This window comes from Medicago sativa, chromosome 4 (genome assembly GCF_051527215.1).
Source record: "Medicago sativa cultivar Bolivia chromosome 4, Bolivia_mono, whole genome shotgun sequence".
NCBI lineage: Eukaryota > Viridiplantae > Streptophyta > Magnoliopsida > Fabales > Fabaceae > Medicago > Medicago sativa.
Window position 1 is genome coordinate 16,022,545 of NC_140752.1, and position 20,064 is coordinate 16,042,608.

Sequence of the window (20,064 nt, forward strand, 5' to 3'; positions counted from 1 at the left end):
ATGATGGAATGTTCTCTAACCTTGTTAAAGGCGACGGTTGGGTTGTGATTCGATGAATTCGAAGTTGTAGTATCTACATCAAAATAGGCTTCATGGTCAATCCATACCAAACGACTTCAAAGCGGAAGAGCTTAGGCCCTTTAGTTAAGGGGAGACCACCAAAACGGAGAAGGATAGGGTTGTGATCAAAATGCTAGAAGTGGAACAATGTTTCAAAATAAAATCAACATTATAGTCTAAAGAAGTTGAAGAAGTGGAAAAACATTTCAAGGAGAAATCATTTAATTTTACTAGATTTTATCTATTTGAATTTTTTTTTTCTTTGAGTTTATTGGACTTGACATTTTACTTGAAAATTATATCATAAATGTTCATTTTTTTTTGAATAATTTTCTAAATTTGATGGAATTAGTGATCTTTTGCGGATTTGGAAACTATAAAACATATTGATATTGTAATGACTTGTTTATGGCATAACTTGTGCCATTTATTAATAAAATCCTTTCTTTGGCTTTTCAAAAAAAACAAAAAATATCATGTGATTTTAAAATTTTGAGGGGATGCATGTAATGTAGTCTCAACGTTGGTCCACCCCTGCTCTATATAAACATGTCATTTTATTTCCTTAGACACTCAAGTTTTCTCTTTCAACTCTCTCTTTCAACTCTTTGTCGCTCTCTTTATTCTATTATCACACTCTACAATTTGTTGGGAAAAACGATGGAGTATTTCTTTGGATATGCTCTGCTACTGCTAGAGGCTCAGGTAAATGCTCTAACACTTATCTTACTTTTTTGTGCTTGGGTTAGAGGCTTTAATTTAGTAAAGTTCTCCTTTGCCTTTTCATAAAAAAAGTTATATCGATTTACTAATCTGGAAAAACGAGTTTCTCTGTTTTTTCACCTTCATATCTACAGTTTTTTTCATGGGCTCATATATATCTCCAGTTTTTAATATTCCCCTCTTAAATCTAAACACTGTACCAAAAAACAGGAGTGTCTCCTGAACCCTTAACTCAAATTAGTTTCTCATGATTATTCTCTGTTTTGAAGAAGATAACGAACTTCCTCATTGCTTTCATCATTGCATGTAATCTCGCATATCAGACTTATGCAATTGATGAAATACAGAAGACAAGAAAGTTAGTGAACAACAGTACACAGTCACCAACAAATAATGTACAGGTCAATGTTAATTTTCATTTGACTCTTGCAATTGCTTTGCCCATTGGAGTTGCCATCTTATCTGTCTTAGGGTGGGCAATATATAAGCTTCGCGACACGAAACCACCATCACAGCTGGCTGAGGATGCAGAGGTTGTTGCTGAAAATCGATCAATACTGGAAGCTGAAGATACAGTGGCTGTAATTGTGAATGCAACAACCCAGTAATTTTATATGTGACTGGAATAATTGAGTATATTGTACTATTTCTATATTCCCTCCTGTTTTAAATATAAACCAAATGTCATTTATTATCATAGATAGATTGCAACAAATACATTTTGACTTGGGTTTATGTACAAAACTTCACCCTGTAATTTTTTTAGGGGGTGTGTTTGTTTGAGAGATTATAATTTTACCTCATTTGGGTTATGAATTACTTGTTTTTTCTACCGGTATTAATTACTGATATCCGTAACTTTTAGTTTGGTTTATGTAGGATCAATGATGATTTTTACTTTTTAATAGTTTTTACTAGTTATAGATAGACAAAAAACCTAAAGAAAACTGGTGGTTTAAGTTTTTCTTATTGAACTAAACTAGAGAGAGAAGCTCTGACTTCTCTCTACCTTCTCCCGAGATGCTTAGGTTTTTCCTAGGCAGCTAAGTGGTGGTTTCCCCCCAGTACCTCCTGGTCTCCTCCCAGCACCTCCTGGTCTCCTCCCAGCACCTCCTGGTTTTCGTTTTTTCTTCCTTTCTTTTACTGTTGTTTTTTGTATCTAGATCCAGATCTGGCCATTGATGGATGTTTGGAAAAAGTCTGAGCTGTTAAAGAAGAAGGTTGTGAGTTTCACTCTTGGTGTTATGATGTTGAAGCCTTCAAGATCCATCCCTGCGATCTCCTCTACTTTGGCGGAGCGGCCACCACCAGAGCCACCCCCTCCAGTTGTCGTGAACATATGGACAGGACCACTACTGTTGCGACTCCCCTCCACCTTGCAGAAAACTGAGTTTGGTTTCTCTTCTCTGGAGCTTGGCACCGAAAGGCCTCCACGGAAACCTCCATGGGTGATCTTCGGTTGGGTTTGTTTAGCTTTGTTTGAATTCAGCTCTGCCATTTGTGTGTTTGTTGTGGGTCTTGTTTGTTTTTTATTGTTGGTTTGGGTATTGTGTGTTTGTTTGAAGTCTGCCTTTCCATTTGTGTTTGTTTGCTTTGAGTCTCTATCTAAACTGAATTTGAATTGCTGGTATCACACAAGCTTTATTGGCCTCTATGGGAATGAATCCAGTTTCATTACCTTTGCCCTTCATCAATTGATTTTTGTCCAGAATGACAAAGTGAAAAAATCCGAGACCAAGTGTAGTCAAAATGGGCGTGATGTGGTTGAAGAAATGATCCGTAACTGGATAGAAAAAAAGACTCTGGATTCTCACATCTCCTTTGTCAGACATAGAAGAAGGAAGCTGTTGATGGATGGATTGTTAGGTTATGTAATTTGGCTCAAATTCTCATACCTGTCTCCAAAGTTTATGTGTATTTCAAATCACAATTTAGTAGGTTTTTTCTCTTGTATTGGCTCTTCAAAATTGTTGGGAAATACCCCTTCAATGTTAACACTAGCTATTTGTAATATTCTCTACTTTATGAAATGTTAAAGCTATTGTTTACCGTCAAAAAAAAAAAAACAACCCTTACGAAATTGTTTTCCTTCAAAAAAAAAACCCTTACGAAATTGTTTATAAGGCGAAATTGTTTTTCTTCTCTATTAAGGATTAAATAAATTATAAAACAAAGTATATATTAGGAAATCTTCCCTTCGAAAAAATATTTTTTTTGGTTGTCATGTGGCTTGGCCCATAGGCGCACACACTTGGTCACTTACCTTTCCTTTTTCTTTCTTTGTTTAAATACTTCCTCCATTTTAAAATACTTCTAGTTTTTGAGGAAATTACACATAACAAAAAATCAAAAAAATTAGGATAGGACATGATTGAAACATTGTTACAAACCTTGTTGCATTGGATTTTGCTCACATCTAAGGATGTTTGAGGGAGAAAAGGAAAATGTTGCTTCAAGGATAGTAAAAGGCTTTCTCCTCTCTCTATAAGCATTTCACTTTTGTCCCCTTCAACAATTAAATCCTTGAAGATTCCCCATGATTATCTTGAACTTGATCTCGTGGCGCGATTTGCAGGCTTTGAGTTGGTCTTTTTATGCCAAATATAAATAAAAGCCTCTACTCTATTTGCAATCTTTATGGCTTGATGTTCAGACGATATTTCAAGACTAGCCAGCAAACTTTCAGGAGAAAAATTTTATGATGTAATGTATTTATAAATTACATCCCCCAAGCTACCTCTTGCAGTCTGTAAAAAGGGTTGGATCAACAATTTTTCCATCATGTTATGTACAAAGCATTGAGAATATGAGAATAAATATACCAATAAGTAAAGACAATTGATTACAAATAATGACATTGATTATGATAAAAGAATATATGTTGAGAGATCTGGGCTGAGTGCAATCAAAGCTCTGTGACTGCACGTAGTTAGGCATATCTAGACCATTCAATCAAGATTAGACGATCCATATTTTATGCTCAATAATTTACATTTACAAAAATATCAAAATCGACATTGAAATACGGACCGTCTAAATGTGGTTTGCTGTGTGCAGTCACATTACAAAAAAGTTAAAGTCCATATGTTAAAAGTCCTACATTAAATGTCACATGGTCTGGAAAAATATATGTAAGTGAGAGACATCTCTCACCTTATAAATTGGTATCGCATAGTTGAGTTAAACTCAGCCGAATTTTAAGATAGTATCAGAGTCTATCTAAGTCTACCTAAATCGGTTAGGCTATTTGCTATTAGGCCATCAAATTACGCTTCATGTGTTCAATCCTTACTCCTTAGCGAAAGGGTAGTTTCTTGGTGTATATTTGTTATGTTAACATTTGAAATAATAAAAAACATTACTAGTAGTACCTTTGGAAGAGACTCTAAATAAGTATCAGGAACCTGCATTTCAGCAAAAGTGACGTTGTTAATAGCCATTGCAGCTTTTGATATTTGGTTTGCACAATCGCGCTTATGCTGCAACTGCTTTCTTGAATTTTCATGGAGACCACAAGGAGGGACTTGAGGTACAGGAAGCCACCATTTCTCTTCTTGTCTCTGAAAAGAAGACGACCCATCTTCATTGCGAGCCATAACACCTTGGTCTACATACCTGAACTGAACTCTGTATTGACAAAACTGTCTAGTATTTCTTGTATAAAGAGAAAATGTTTAGAAATTTTGGATACAAAACTTAATTAATGTGAGTAAAATGTAAAAAAATCTTATAAGAAGCATGTTATCTAATTAACCCATTTGGGTTGGACCGGTGGTATTGACTTGGGATCTGGGAGTGTGCTTCTCCTCGAGGTCTCAGGTTCGATCCTCTCTAGTGCCAATTTAGGTGGACTAGTTTAACTTCTTAAAAAAAAAAGCATGTTATCTAATTTTCGTAAAGCTGGCAGATTGATATAAAGATCTGAGCGTGGTTTACACGTCATGACCTGATTCACATTTGAGAATAAACAGTGTTAAACGTTAAACAACAAAGTGTCTTAAGCACCGACATAGACACGGTTATCAGATACGATGCTAATAACACACGTAAACATTACTAATGATGATTTAAAAAATAAAAGTGATTGATTGTAACCACATGTGTTGAATTATCGGGGCTACATAGCTCCGCTGTGCTATATTGGCATGTTAGTGATATGTGATGAAATATTCAATCAAAACAACGTCTTATTTATTCCATACTCATGATTAAACAGAATCTTCAACAAAATTAAATAATTCATATCAATTTGCATTGAAAGTTTTTTGCTTTGTTTTCACATAAAAACGGGAAAAAACTACAACGGTCACTACAAGACCGTTTTGTCGTAGCCTAATCATTTTTTTTTTTCAATTTTAATTTTTTTTCAATTTTAAAATTAGGGATAATTACAATGACCTCCCTTGAGGTTTCTTCAAATAACACAAACACCCCCTCTAGTTTAATAATTGACACTAACCTCCCTTAAAGTATCTTAAAACACACGGGCAACTCCCTTCTCAACTAACACCGTTTACAATTCTGTTAAAAATAACAACCATTACTTTTCTGTTGATGATGAGTGATGATAATCTTCTACAAAACCATTAAATATTCCTCTTAGTGTTGAAAGCTTTATAAATCCTACTACCTCCGTCCCTAATTATAGGACCCTTTAGAAAAAATAACGGGAATTAAGATAGTGGATATTTGTATTAAATATGTTTGTAATTACTATTGGTTTTACAATTTTATCCTTTAAGAGAGAGGGTTGTTTATGTTTTCAACATGTTATTTATTGCTGATTGAAGAAAAAAATGTATAATAAATAGGGGCATGTATGTAAAGAAATAATTAATGTAGTTGGAAATAGCAAAAGGGTCTTATAAAAAGGGACAAAGGGTCTTATAATTAGGGACGGAGGTAGTATTATTTTTCTTCATTTCAATACGCCCCATATAAACGTGAATACACCCGTTAAACAAATACCCGATGATGAATGATTAGAAATATGCCATAGAGAACGAAAGACACAATCGAAAATGGAATTAAGAGATACTCAATAATGTATGTGTGATGCTTCCATGGTGAACAAAAGGTTTTGGTTTTATTTCCATGTTGAAACAAAGGCTTGGAATCCAAGTGTTTGAGAGACAGATTAATAGCATCAGAGGTAGTGAATAAGTAATTACGGTAAAACAAAAATCAATCAATCAAAATCCAAAATCAACTTCAGCTGAAACAAAATTTTTGGTACGTATCGGTAGTTTGTTCACAATGAGGTCTTACACATAGTTCAATCACAGAACAAGTGACAAAGGATGTGGAGGGCAGTGCAGCGTTTCTTTTTCTTTTTAACGTGATAACTTTAACGGAAGGTAGATGTTTTTAACGGCAGGGGATGTTTATGTCAAATTGGAAAATAGAGGGCGTGTGACTGACATATGCACATAGTTTAAGGGAGGTGAGTGTATTTTTCCCTTAAAATTAAAAACACATTCCTTAAAAAAATTAAACTAAAAACACATAAATTGAATTAAATTCAAGTAAATGTTTTACAATATACACATAAATTGAATTAAACATATTTTTACACACGTGAACTACTTTGAAATATTGTCAAAAGTTTCTCAATTAAACTCATGTTTTTTATGTTTTTTTCATATGACGAGTGACTTAATTGAGAAACATTTGCCAAAGACATTGACTATTTTAAAATATGAATAGAGTCAGGGACTAATTTGAATATCACTTACAAAGACATGGACTAAATTAGTGGTTTACTCGACAATCTATTTATTGAGGAGCTTCAAGCCCAACTTATTCTTACAAATGCTCTCAATTGTCATGATCAATTTCGGAGGGAGAAAGTTAGGTCCGCTAACTTTATTCATGGAGATCGTAATACATCTTATTTTTATAGGATGGCGAAAATCAAGGCAGCTACTAAAAATATGAGTAGTGTTATTTGAACATCAATTTGTTTGACAACCGAATGGACAATCATATTTTTACAAAGAAAAATATGTATTGACATAAAAACCAAAGTAATAGAGAGATAAAGTAAAAATACAATGTAAGTATGAGAGAGAAAAATTGTCACAAAATATTTCTCTAAAATACAATATAAATATCATTTCTCTAAAAATATTTTTATGCTCAAAGATGGTGAGACTTCTTTGACCACCGCAGTTGATATTGAGAGGCGTATTCCTTCTTACTTTCAAACTATTTTTTGGTACCCTTAATATTTGTTCCATGAATGATGTTATTACTGATCCTATTCCTACAACTGTATCGGCGGAGGATAATGTTATGTTGACGGCAATCTCTTTAGTTACCGAAATCAAGGCGGCGGTTTTTGATTTTAATGGTGATGGCGCACCTCGTCCTGATGGTTTTAGTGGGTTTTTGATCTAGTGGTTATAAATCACAATAAAAATCGCATCACAATGCCGCAACGTTTGTAACAAATAGTTGGTGCAACGGTCACATCACACCGGGGTCATGCCACAACAAATTATGTAGTGATTGATCATATAAATTATTTTTCTAAATTACATATTTTCAATTTTCTTTTCGGCAGGGATCAATCATGGGTTCAAATTGGCGGACAAGGAACTTCTACATATAGTAGATGGTGAGAGAGTTAGGACATTACTTCAAAAATATATGTTGGCTCTTTTCTCTTTCTAATTATTCTACAATTTTATTTCCCTTTCATTCATGTGTTTGTTTATTACTTCAACGAAAGCCTTTGGTTAATTCCTTTGTTGAATTCTATTACGAAATTTTGGGTATTATAAAATTGAATGTCTACATGTTCTCATTCCTATGATTAAAGAACAGAGCAAATAAAAGGTGGTGGATACTAGATAGAGACATAAAAACACCTAGGCTCTGTTTGGTAAAAATAGCGGATAGCTGATAAGCTAGCTGATAAGCTAACTGATAGCTTTTAGCTGATAAGCTAATTGAAGTGTTTGGTAAAAATAGCGGTTCAACTAGCTGATAAATGTAAAATGACATAAAGGGTATTCTTAATTCATAATAAAAATTATATCAATTAATATTTAAGTATTTGTAATTTTGTAACTAATTTTTCTTTAAAAAATACTTTAAATTTATTAATTTAATATATCCTATGTATTATAAATTAAATTAAATTTTATTCACTAAAATTTTATCTTATATTTATTATCATTTAAGTGTTTCCACTTTATAAAGAAAATAACATTTACCTCAAAAATTTAAAAAAAAAAAGGTAACACTAATAGAGTAATACTAATAAAGTAACACTAATAGAGAATAAAGAAAATAACACTTACCTCAAAAAAAATAAAAAAAATAAAAGTAACACTAATAGAGTAATAATATTTTGTTTCGTAAAAAAAAAAACGAAGGTATATATTTTTTCAAAACAAAAAAAAAAAAGGTCAGCTGATATATATACAAAAATTGGAATAAAGGGATAGTAGTCTTTATTACGTAGCTTATTATAAAAATTGTAATGGATACAAATGGAATTTAAATGAAATAATAAGGGTAAAATTGGAAGAAAAAGTGAGAAGCTATAAGCTATAAGCTCAAACGCTACTTGGAATAGCTTCTGAAAAATAGCTTATAAGCTCGTGAAATAAGCTATAAGTTCATGGTCAAAAAGTGTTACCAAACAGAGCTTTTTTTGTCAAATGAACTTATAAGCTAGAATCTAAAAGCTAAAAGCTCTTTTTTTGGGTTTACCAAACAGACCCCTAGTAACTCATAGGGTTCTAGAATTGCTTTTAGCTCTAATATTTTTTGGGTAACCTTTTTGGTTTTAATTTATTTTATGGCATGGCATTCATGATCCACTATAAACTACTTCTTATTTTAGGAATAATCCACTATAAACTTTTGAAAACAAACTACAATCAAAATTTATAATAGAGGAATGATATTTTGACATCTAATTTTCAACAATTTTTTAGAGACAACATTTTTCTTCCATTCTTATTGGACAATAACAATAGAGAGAAAAAAAGGAAGAGAGAGAATAAAAGTATAATGAGATTATGAAAGAGAGTTGTCACAAAAGTTGTTGAAAATTGGTTATCAAAATATCATTCCTCTTTATAATATTAGCCTTCTACCTTAAATTTAAATTTGTGACCAAAATTCTTTTTTTATTCTTTTTAATATTTTTTGTAAAAATAAACCTTTCCCTTTTTCTAAGGGAAACTCTTGTCCTTTTTTTATTTTTTTATAAAAAATAATTTCAAAAAGTCACAAATTATCATTTGTCAACTTCGTTTTATGTAATTTTATTGTTTTTACGTTTTTTTCCTGCAAATGAATCACTAAACATTGTCATTGAAAGATACAATGCATACACTATATGATTGTTTCTTACCTATAAATTAATTAAACAAATTTTTTGTAAAAAAGAAAAACTATGCATTTTTATTCTTTCTAAAAATTCACAAGTTGTATTTGTCAACTTTGTCTTATGTAATTTTCTTGTTTTTATGTTCTTTTCTGCAAATGAATCACTAAAGAGTGTCATTGAAATATACATTTCATACATAAGACAATTCTTTGTTGCTAATAAATTTATTAAAGGTTATTTTTTGTAAAAAAAAAATAAAAATCTTACACATGTGTATTCATTCTAAAAAGTCATAAATTGCCATACATCTCCAAATCAAACAATACATGTGCCATGGTCAATCATCAACATCAACATAAAATCCTCCAAAGTCTCAACAATGAGTACATCTCAACATAAATAAAATCCAACAAAAGTAAAGGGACACCGACTCGACCTAATCAGAGCCCTAAACTATAACTCCAAAACGATAGTGGAGGCTAACTCCAGCTATCTAAGCACTCACCGCAAGCGGACTACTCCTGCACAGCGTCTACACATCCATACAGACAGGTAGGCGGTCACAACCACTGGAGGTTAGCATTACATCAATCATAATCAATATAATTAACTTGACATAAATAAACAGTTCCATTCTCAAATAATCATCAAGAACATTTAACCTCCACATCCACATTCATATAACAACTTCAATCATTGCAAGTGTATAATCATTTAGTACACTCATCATCATCATTCATCATTTAATACAACAAATCAAGACTCATGCAATGTGATATGCCTAAACTCGACACATACATGCATGTGGTACCATATCACCTCAAGGTCGTCACCTTCGATGCAACAAAAACATCATAATCACCTCAATTGGATATAAAATCCGCCACCATCAGTCATGAATGCATGAACATATGACTCGACTACAATGCATATGTTCACACAAACAAATCACCTCAACATCACCAACACTTGTATATATGCAATCGACAACAATTCACCACCACTTAACATATATACAATCACCAACGACATCCATAATTCAACCAACAAATAGTTGTCACATATATACACCACAAATCATCTTCACATAAGTTATATCAACTAATCACAAAGGATTCATAGGCAATTGACTCCCAAAAAATCATTTTCAATCAAGTTCGTCTCTCAAAGTCACAACATTAGAAATAATTGAGCATTTAAGCCAAAACCAATTAAACAAGTTCCAATGCCTCAATTAAGCATACCTCTAGGCTACATAAGAGTGCAGTAGAGGATACCTTGGCGTTTCACCGGCCAAGTGTGACAAAATCATGAAAAACTCAAAGTTCGTCTCACTTTATCACTTTTCACAAAAATTCTCATTTTCAAAGCAAAACAAGTTCAAACTTGATGAAACCAATCACAACCATTTTTAGAAATCTTATAAACATTATACAACTTTAATCCCACTTCCATTTCCGGAGAAAAACGAGTTTTCGAAAAAATCAACGTTTGGACCGTTTTTCCAAAGTTAAGAGAAAATTTACAAAATCAAGTCCAATTCAATTCAAACCATGTTCCAGTAGGATTAAGTGCATAAACAGAGGTTTAACAAGTTAAAAGAAACATTTTAGAAAGCCGGGATTGGTCCCCAAGTGCACAAAGCGAAGAAATAAAAGTGGCTGAACTGGGAGCTGCACGCTTAAGCGTCCTCTGCACGCTTAAACATCCAAGTTCCAGTAGCTTCTGGACTTAGCACGCTTGGAGCACGCTTAAGCGTCCTAACCCCAGAAACTGCACGCTGCAGCACGCTTAAGCGTGCTGTCACAGTTTCTGTCAAAAATTGTCACGGGTTCCAACCCTTTTTACCCAAAAATTCCCATTTTGATCTTTCCAAACCCCAAAACTTAACCCAAAAACGTGTTTACAGGTCATATACACTATAAAACACTTAAACATCAACAAGTTTTGAGATTACAACATCAATTCATCAATAATTCACCAATTCACCAAACATTCTCAACTTTCAACAACAACAACAAATTCATCACCAATTCACCATTTCAATGAAAACCAATGCATCAATTCATCAACAACACATGTTTAAACAACAACAACATTTGAACATGAATTCATCATCAATCTAACAACCTCAACAACAACGCCACAATTTAACATTCAATTCATGTATATAATCATATCATCATAATTAAGCACGAATTTCTACAACAAAAATCCAATTAACAACTTAAGCAAAGAATTAGGAATTAACTACAACTATTGATTATGCTTGAATTCTAACCCCCTTACCTTAATTCTTCAAAATCAACACTGAGGCTTCACTTTAGCTCCAATCCTAGCTCCAATCCTTGAAGTTTGACCTCCCTCTAGTCTTCTCTAGGTTCTTCTCTTCAAACCCTTTCCTTCTCTCCATCTCTATCTCTTCTCAATTGAAAATGAAAATGATGGTAAAACCCTATTTTCTCTACCAACTAGAGCTTATATAGGTCCAACCTAAATGAGCTCAACTCACAACACCTTAATGGGTCTAATCCATTACTATTCCAACCAAAATGTTACTACTCACTTAACGGTAAAAATGTATTACTAACGGTCACCTACCGATAAATAAAATAATTACCACACTCCCTAGCACTTAGTAAAATAACCACTCTCACTAAGCACTAAAAATAATCTTCGACAAAATTACAAAATTACCCTTCCTCTCAAAATGACCAAAATACCCCTAAGTCCAAAATGACTAAAATACCCTTCTAACACGAATTCTACAAATCCCAACCAAAAATACACACAGAGGCAAATAATCACATAAAAGCACATGTAACACACATAAATAAATAAATAAATCTAGCGAAAAATCGGGCTGTTACATTTTTGGTCCCTATAAAATTGAGACCTTCTAAGTTTAGTCCTTACTTAATTTCAATAGTTTTTTTTAGTCCCTACAAAAAATTTCTGCACTCAATATTAGTCCTTACTCAATCCAATTTGTTTAATTTATGCTTAAAATTATCACAAAAAATTGATTTCTACAATTGATAATATCATTGTGATCACACACACAATTGTTGATTTATCTATCGATAAATACTGAACAAAATCTAAAATGAATTGAACATACATATACACAAGAAAAGAGTATGAATTTGCTCAAAAAAGAAAAGAGTATGAATATTTATCTTAGAAGATTTTTCAGGAACTAGAACATACATATACACAATCAAATCCAGGAGAAGAGGAAGGAAATTGAAGCATGGCATTATAACTTATGTTAGTAGTACTTTTTTTTATGCTTGATGCCTATTTATGTTGAACTAAGTGGGTAATCAAGCATTTGACATGTAATGCTTCATCCTTTTTTGTTAAATATGTGATGAAGCTTAACTTAGGTCCAACTACTACAACTTCTGGCCTTCTTTTATGAGAATTTTGCTCTCCGCCCTGCACTTTTCGCTCGCGCCCTGCAGCCATTCTGAAAATACACATGCGCTAGTTAACTAGCGCAAGTGTAAAAAAACAGGACTTAATTTTTACACATGTGTGACTTAAGTCACGCAGCGTGAGTTAACTCACGCAGAAATTAACACTTACGTGAGTTAACTCACGCAGGTATTGTTTTTCATATTCACAATGCTTTAGCATATTAACACTTCTTTCATGATAGATGATTCTTCTAACTGCTTTCTCAAAACTCTACCACCAAAACTTCAACACCTTTGTTCCACAATCAAATTTCATGGTTATTTATGTTGAATTCAGACTTACTCAAGAACATCAACTTCATGCATGTTAACATGATTTCTTAAATGTTTCTTCAAAAAAAAACATGATTTCTTAAATGTTGGAATTCACTCAAAGGGTTGCTTCTTATTCTTCTTCTCAAAACTGTGGTTAATCAAACGTGGATACAAAAGTGAAATCCCCAACCATCAATTGATTTTTCAGGAATGGGTAAATTGAAAAGGGTGTGAAATAGCAGAGAGAGAGATGGGATGGGATGGGACCTTTGATAAAATAATTAAATCAGTTGTTTTTTTAATGAGTTAACAACTCTTGCACGTGAATATGCTAAAGCATTGTGAATATGAAAAACAATACATGCGTGAGTTAACTCACGTAAGTGTTAATTTCTGCGTGAGTTAACTCACGCAGTGTGACTTAAATCAAGCATGTGTAAAAATTAAGTCCCGTTTTTTTACACTTGCACTAGTTAACTAGCGCAGGGGTATTTTCGGAATGGCTGCAGGGCGTGAGCGAAAAGGAAGCTTAACTTAGGTCCAACTACTACAACTTCTGGCCTTCTTTTATTTTGTTTTTGGTTGGTTAAACATTTCCAACATAGATAATTGGAGTACCAATTGCAGGTTCACTATGATGTACAATTGGAATGCCAGTTGCATTTTATACTAATGGATGTGTTTATTTTGCTAATGATTATGAAGGTTCTGAAGTCTTACTTGTTCATTCTTTTACGGGCATATCAACATGTTCATTACTTTCATATATTACTTCTGTTATGAAGAGGAAGAGAATTAAATGGAAAATAATCAACCATATGGCTTCCCTTGCTAGCTTAGCTTGTGTGTATGTATGTTCAATTCGTTTTAGATTTTGTTTAGTAGCTATCGATAGATAAACCAACAATTGTGTGTGTGATCACAATGATATTATCAATTGTAGAAATCAATTTTTTGTGATAATTTTAAGCATAAATTAAACAAATTGGATTGAGCAAGGATTAATATTGAGTGCAAAAATTTTTTATAGGGACTAAAAAAACTATTAAAATTAAGTAAGGACTAAACTTAGAAGGTCTCAATTTTATAGGAACAAAAAACATATTTAAATGTAAGAAAATAAAAAATTGTCAAATCAGCAGTCCGTTTGGTGACTGGACAGGAAATTGACGGCAGTGACTAAATTTGGTAACGGATATAAAATGTGAGGATTTTAAAAACATTTACTTAAATGTAAGGACTATTTATCAAAGGAGCGCAAAATGTAGGGACTAAAAACATATTTAACCTAAAAATATAGTATTGATAGAGCATACGATAATATTGTGGTTTTCATTTGATCACCCACCCTAAATGCCACCACTAAAGATCTATTAACTTCCATGTGAAAGCATATCTGAAACTACACCCTGAAACTATCATTAACAAAGTTATCAGATTTGAGCAATGCATTTTTATTTTAAAAATCATCTTAACCTTATTAATTATCAGATTTAATCTAAAAAATGTTGAACGACATTTATCGCACAATGTATAAACCACGTCGACGTTATAGCCCATCATGGACCCAAGTAGTGTTCGGTCTGTTCTCCCCAAGTCCCCAACTAGGATAAATGGAGCATGTACTAAGAAAATAATTGTTTTTCTTTATGTACCACTTCGCTATAGAAAACTGATGAAGACATAAAAAGGTTCTATTTCTTGTTGAATTATGGTAGGTGTATTTGCAAATATATCATTTTTGCTGTTGATCCTTCTATATATTGTTATTAGTCACACATCTTAGGAGAGAGGCGAGGAACTCATTCCTCAACAACTTAATATTATATACAAAAATTATCGACTAATTACAATTGGCTTGTAACCATATGTGCTTAAGTTTTCTGTTTAGAGTAACCACGGTTAATTAGTTTAGTTGACAACTTGTACATAAATTTGTCTTAATTGTGTAAAGAAGCTTCTTGAAAAATCATAATCAAAATTACAGCACAATGCCTTATTTTCTATTGCTCATTTTCTCACTGAACTTTTACATAGTTCCTTGAAATTCTTCCCTTTCACATTCACAAAATATACAAACACCCCAAATAGAAAATTAAACAATCAGAAGAAAAAAAAATACACCATCTCATCTATGGTATAAAAATCCTTTCATTCTATCCATGCCTGATCCATTAAATTGAGCTTAAAATCTTCTATGCAATCACTGGATTCCATAACTGTTTCCAATTCTGGCACTTCATCAAATGTATTTAATTTTGGAACCAACTTCTCGATTGGACAACCATAGTCCTCTTTGCTATCAATGCTAAGAAAATTTGTCACAACCTTACTATATGGAACTGAAATACTCTTGGTAGAAATTACACCAACTTTTGATAGAGATGAGAATTGATCAGAATGTTTTGGTTAGGTCATCCACATAAAGCACATCGTCAATCCGCGGGACAATATTCGACGCCAAACTCTCTAGTATTCGCGAATAACTCTCCAGAATGGATTTTCCAACATCCTAAAAAGCACGCCGATTTGTAAAACTAAGATCAATCTTTTCAATACTCAAGAAGTAAAAAAAATTGACTTAATTACAATTTTTGGTCCTCTATTTTGTCTCATTCAAGATTTTGGTCATTCTATTTCTAAATCCAAGATTTTGAAAATGTCATATATTTTGAAAACTGAAAGGCTAAATTAGCGAATTTAAAAATAGAGGGACCAAAATCGTAAATAAGACAAGATTTGGGGATTAAAAATACATTTAAGCCAAAAAGATTTAGGAGAACATGATTGAAACATAGTCACAAACCTTGTTGCATTGGATTTTGCTCACATCTAAGGATGTTTGAGGGAGAAAAGGAAAATGTTGCTTCAAAGATAGTAGAAGGGTTTCTCCTCTCTCTATAAGCATTTCACTTTTGTCTCCTTCAACAATTAGATCCTTGAACATTCCCCATGATGATCTTGAACTTGATCTCATAGCGCGATTTGCAGGCTTTGAGTTGGTTTTTTTTATGCCAAATATAAATAGAAGCCTCTACTCTATTTGCAATCTTTATGGCTTGATGTTCAGAGGATATTTCAAGACTAGCAAGCACACTTTCAGGAGAAAAATTTTCTGATGTAATGTATTTGTAAATAACATCCCCCAAGCTACCTCTTGCAGTCTGCAAAAAAGGTTGGATCAACAATTATTCCATCATGTTATTTGCAAAGCATTGAGAATATGAGAATAAATATAACAATAAGTAAAGACAATTGATTACAAATAATGACATTGATTATGATAATAGAATATACTCCCTCCGGTCACTATTATAAGCAAAATTCCACTTTTTAGATACATGAATAATTAATGTATCTAGTCTTTATTCAATGTATCTAAAAAGTGAATTTTTGCTTATAATAGTGACTAGAGGGAGTATTTTGAGAGATATGGGCTGAGTGCAATCACAACTCTGTGACTGCATGTTGTTAGTCATATCTAGGCCGTTCGATCAAGATTGGGTGATCCATATTTTATGCTCAGTAATTTACATTTACAAAAATATCAAAATCGACATTGAAATATGGACCGTCTAAATGTGGTTTATTGTGTGCAGTTACACTGCAAAAAGTTCAAGTCCATGAGTTAAGAGTCCTACATTAAATGTGCCATGGTTAAGAAAAATATCTGTAAGCGAGAGACATCTCTCACCTTATAAACTGGTTTCGCATAGTTGAGTTACACTCAGACATATTTTAAGATGGTATCAGAGTCTATCTAAATTTGTTAGACTAATTGCTATTAGGCCATCAAATCACGCTTCATATGTTCAATCCTTAGCGAAAGGGTGGTTTCTTATTGTATATTTGTTATGCTAACATTTGAAATAATAAGGAACATCAGTAGTAGTACCTTTGGAAGAGACTCTAAATAAGTATCAGGAACCTGCATTTCAGCTAAAGTGATGTTGTTAATAGCCATTGCAGCTTTTGATATTTGGTTTGCGCAATCGCGCTTATGCTGCAACTGCTTTCTTGAATTTTCATGGAGACCACAAGGAGGGACTTGAGGTTCAGGAAGCCACCATTTCTCTTCTTGTCTCTGAAAAGAAGATGAACCGTCTTCATTGCGAGCCATAACACCTTGGTCTACATACCTGAATTCTGTATTGACAAAACTGTCTAGTATTTCCTGTATAAAGAGAAAAGGTTTAGAAAGTTTGGACATAAAACTGAATTAATGCGAATAAAATGTAGAATAATCTTACAAGAAGCATGTTATCTAATTTTCGCAAAGCTGGCAGATTGATATAGAGATCCGAGCGTGGTCTACAAGTCATGACCTGATTCACGTTTGAAAATGAAGTGTTAAGCGTCAAACAATAATGGGTGTTAAGCACTCACATAGACACAATATTGATACCAACACGTAAACATTAATAAAAAAAAATAAAAATAAAAGCAATTGAATGTAACCACATTAAAATTCTTTCTAAAGTTTATACTTGTACCTCAAACCTGCTTCCATCCGGAAATGTTTGCCAAGTAGGCTTGAATTCAACAATATGATCACTAACACAAAGAAGCCATTCCATCTCTCTTTGCCACATTGCTTTCTTTTCTGGTGAAAGTGGTTCCAATCTCCAAAGTTGGCCAAAAACTGTGGCTACAGATTCAACAAATATATAAAAATATCAAAACTTTAGAATTCAAATTTCATTAAATTTCAACTGCAAAACTAGCATGAAGAAACTGTTTTGTAAGTGCATTACCACATAGATTAGTGATGGCATTTGATATAGCCAAAGCTGGAGGGACACCATTTCCCGAACCTGACATATCTTCTCCAAGTAACAATTTTGCAAACCTTTCCTTCATCATCTCAATCTCTAGCGCTATAATCAAAATAAAAAACATATTTGTTGAAGTCATTGTAAATAGCACTTCACTGCAAAAACTATAAATTAATTATGCAAACAATGTGGGGTTTGATAGCTCTACTGGTTTGAGTAAGAGTAAGTTGGACTGTTGGAGGTCCACTGCAAAAACTAACATAACAATTAACATACTAACATTTGTCATAAAAAACATTATGCATACAAGGTTCTTAAACGGTGTACTAATGCAATTGTGGCTGCAACCAAGGCTTTAAATAACGGTTGAGGTCACATTCGCGTTAAGGATTTTGCGATTTCGACCATTATGAATGTTGTGTTACGTATTGAGGTCACAACATTGCACAAATCTTACTAAACTTATTTTTCCTCGTCAAATGTAAGAACATTTACGGTTGGAACATTGGTGCGATGTTGGAAGGAAAATTGGAAGATTAAACACCAAGTAATTATACTTTGATCTAGTGTTGTGTGAATTGAAAAAATAGAGTGTGGGGATCCCACATGAAATAGAACACGAGTAAATAGGCAATTACCCCTCTGAAATTGTAAGTTTCGTCAATTACCCCCCTGAAATTAACAAAATTTCAATTACCCCCCTGAAATTGCACAACGTTAATCAATTTACCTCATCCGTCAAATTCTTTTGTTAGTCAACATAACGTTTTGCAAATGCTCCCCCTGAAGTTTTGCACTTATGTGCAAAATACCCCCCCGAACTTGAAAAATTTTATATTTTTTTCTTCTTATCCTTGATACAAAAACACTTCCACAAAGCAATAAACCTATAGACATCCTAAAGAGACAAATCTATATTAATAATGTAAAACATGAGAGACCAAGTCATGCTAACAGTATCAACACGTACAACAACATTATTTAAAGAGAAATGATATTTGTACAACCATTTTGGTACAACTTTTTTACAACTTTCTCTCTCATACTCACATTATGTTTTTATTCTCTCTCTTCCTTTCTCTCTCTCTCTCTCTCTCTCTCTCTCTCTCTCTCTCTCTCTCTCTCTATTGTTTTTGACCAATGAAAAGAGAGAACAACAAAGTTGTCTCAAAAGTTGTAACAAAATGGTTGTCAAAATATCACTACTCTTATTTAAATTCTTGAAAACACAACAACATAAGATAGTGAACATGGCTTCTCCCTTCTAAACTAAACCATGAAGTGTATCTAACTCAAGGTTCAACAACATAATGTTTTGATTAATATTATCTAACTCAAGATTCGACAACATTAATGCAAATATTGTCAACAAGTTTAAGGAAATTTGAACTAACTCACGTATATTGTATTATTTCATTATGGAGTTTTTCTTTTTAAGAATATTGTCAAGAAAGGAGAAGCCATGTTCACTATCTTAGAAGGGAGAAGCCATGTTCACTATCTTATGGAGTTTTTCTGCAAATGAATCACTAAACATTGTCGTTGAAAGATACAATTCATACACTAGATGATTGTATCTTACTAATAAATTAATTAAAGAGTAAATAGTCAATTACCCCCCTGAAATTGTAACCTTCGTCAAAAAACCCCCCTGAATTTTGCAAAACGTCAAAACCCCCCCTGAAATTGTTTAGCGTCTGTCAATTACCCCCCTCCGTTAATTTCCTCCATCCAACATGCTGATGTGGCAGTTAAGTGCCACGTGGCACTGCCACATGGTCAGAAAAGTCATGCCACATCATAGGGGGGTAATTGACTATATTTTTATTTTTTTTGAAAAAAATTTAATTTTTTTTTCTTTTCAAAATTAACATTTGTGCCACCCACTTACCTTGCAAATACCCCCCCCCCCCCCCCCGAAATTTAACATTTATGTGCAAATACCCCCCTCAAATTTAAAATTTATGTAGCAAATATCCCCTCAAATTTATAACTTATATGCAAATATCCTCTCCAAATGTAAAACTTATATGCAAATTACACCTCGAATCATAAAACTTTGATGGTAAAGTAAAACTTATTCTTAATCTATAATTTACTATATCTATAATAACAATAAAAAAGAAAAAAAAATCACATCTTTAAAATAAAACAAACATAAAAATTACAATTTCAATCACATCACAAACAATGGTAGTTTTTTGAATACTTTAGGTTTTGTTGTGTTCTTAATGATTAATTATGGATGATATCATTTGTTAATTTCTTGAAACAATTTGAGATGATGGAGAGGTTATTGGTAGGGTTTTTAGTGGGAAAAAAGTGTTTTTTAACCGTTAGTGGTGCATGAATGGATGGCTGTGTGTAGGCTCAGGTAGAATTGTTTTTTGGACAAGAGCTTGGGAATATTTCAAGCCATGCT

The 20,064-nt window shown here is 32.9% G+C and overlaps 1 protein-coding gene, 1 long non-coding RNA gene and 1 pseudogene across 5 annotated transcripts; 1 reads left to right on the forward strand and 2 right to left on the reverse strand.

Moving 5' to 3' along the window:
* Positions 1-613: 613 nt before the first annotated feature.
* Positions 614-2,750, forward strand: LOC146926721 (uncharacterized). 3 transcript variants are annotated; one of them, XM_085700221.1, is made up of 2 exons: positions 614-765; positions 1,107-2,750. In XM_085700221.1, the coding sequence occupies exons 1-2, from the start codon at positions 721-723 to the stop codon at positions 1,389-1,391; spliced, it is 330 nt and encodes a 109-aa protein (XP_085556347.1). In that variant the 5' UTR covers positions 614-720; the 3' UTR covers positions 1,392-2,750. The 3 variants fall into 3 exon arrangements, with proteins under 3 accessions (XP_085556347.1, XP_085556345.1, XP_085556346.1); XM_085700219.1 differs by having other exon boundaries at positions 627-765; positions 1,053-2,750; XM_085700220.1 differs by having other exon boundaries at positions 627-765; positions 1,056-2,750.
* A 380-nt stretch (positions 2,751-3,130) lies between these two features.
* On the reverse strand, positions 3,131-4,732 carry LOC146926722 (uncharacterized). The gene is made up of 2 exons (XR_015005478.1): positions 4,155-4,732; positions 3,131-3,530 (listed from the first exon to the last, which is right to left on the reverse strand). It is a non-coding gene; the product is annotated as an uncharacterized LOC146926722 (long non-coding RNA).
* A 10,108-nt stretch (positions 4,733-14,840) lies between these two features.
* Positions 14,841-17,749, reverse strand: LOC146926723 (rop guanine nucleotide exchange factor 7-like; annotated as a pseudogene). Its single transcript, XR_015005477.1, has 6 exons — positions 17,622-17,749; positions 17,361-17,515; positions 17,118-17,192; positions 16,763-17,041; positions 15,674-16,031; positions 14,841-15,379 (listed from the first exon to the last, which is right to left on the reverse strand). The product of XR_015005477.1 is annotated as a rop guanine nucleotide exchange factor 7-like (transcript).
* Positions 17,750-20,064: the final 2,315 nt, after the last annotated feature.

Bases quoted from the DNA above. Each gene is read 5' to 3' on its own strand.
- LOC146926721 (XM_085700219.1), top strand. From the start codon at position 721: ATGGAGTATTTCTTTGGATATGCTCTGCTACTGCTAGAGGCTCAG. The intron at 766-1,052 runs GTAAATGCTCTA...TCTGTTTTGAAG, and splicing joins TGCTACTGCTAGAGGCTCAG to AAGATAACGAACTTCCTCAT.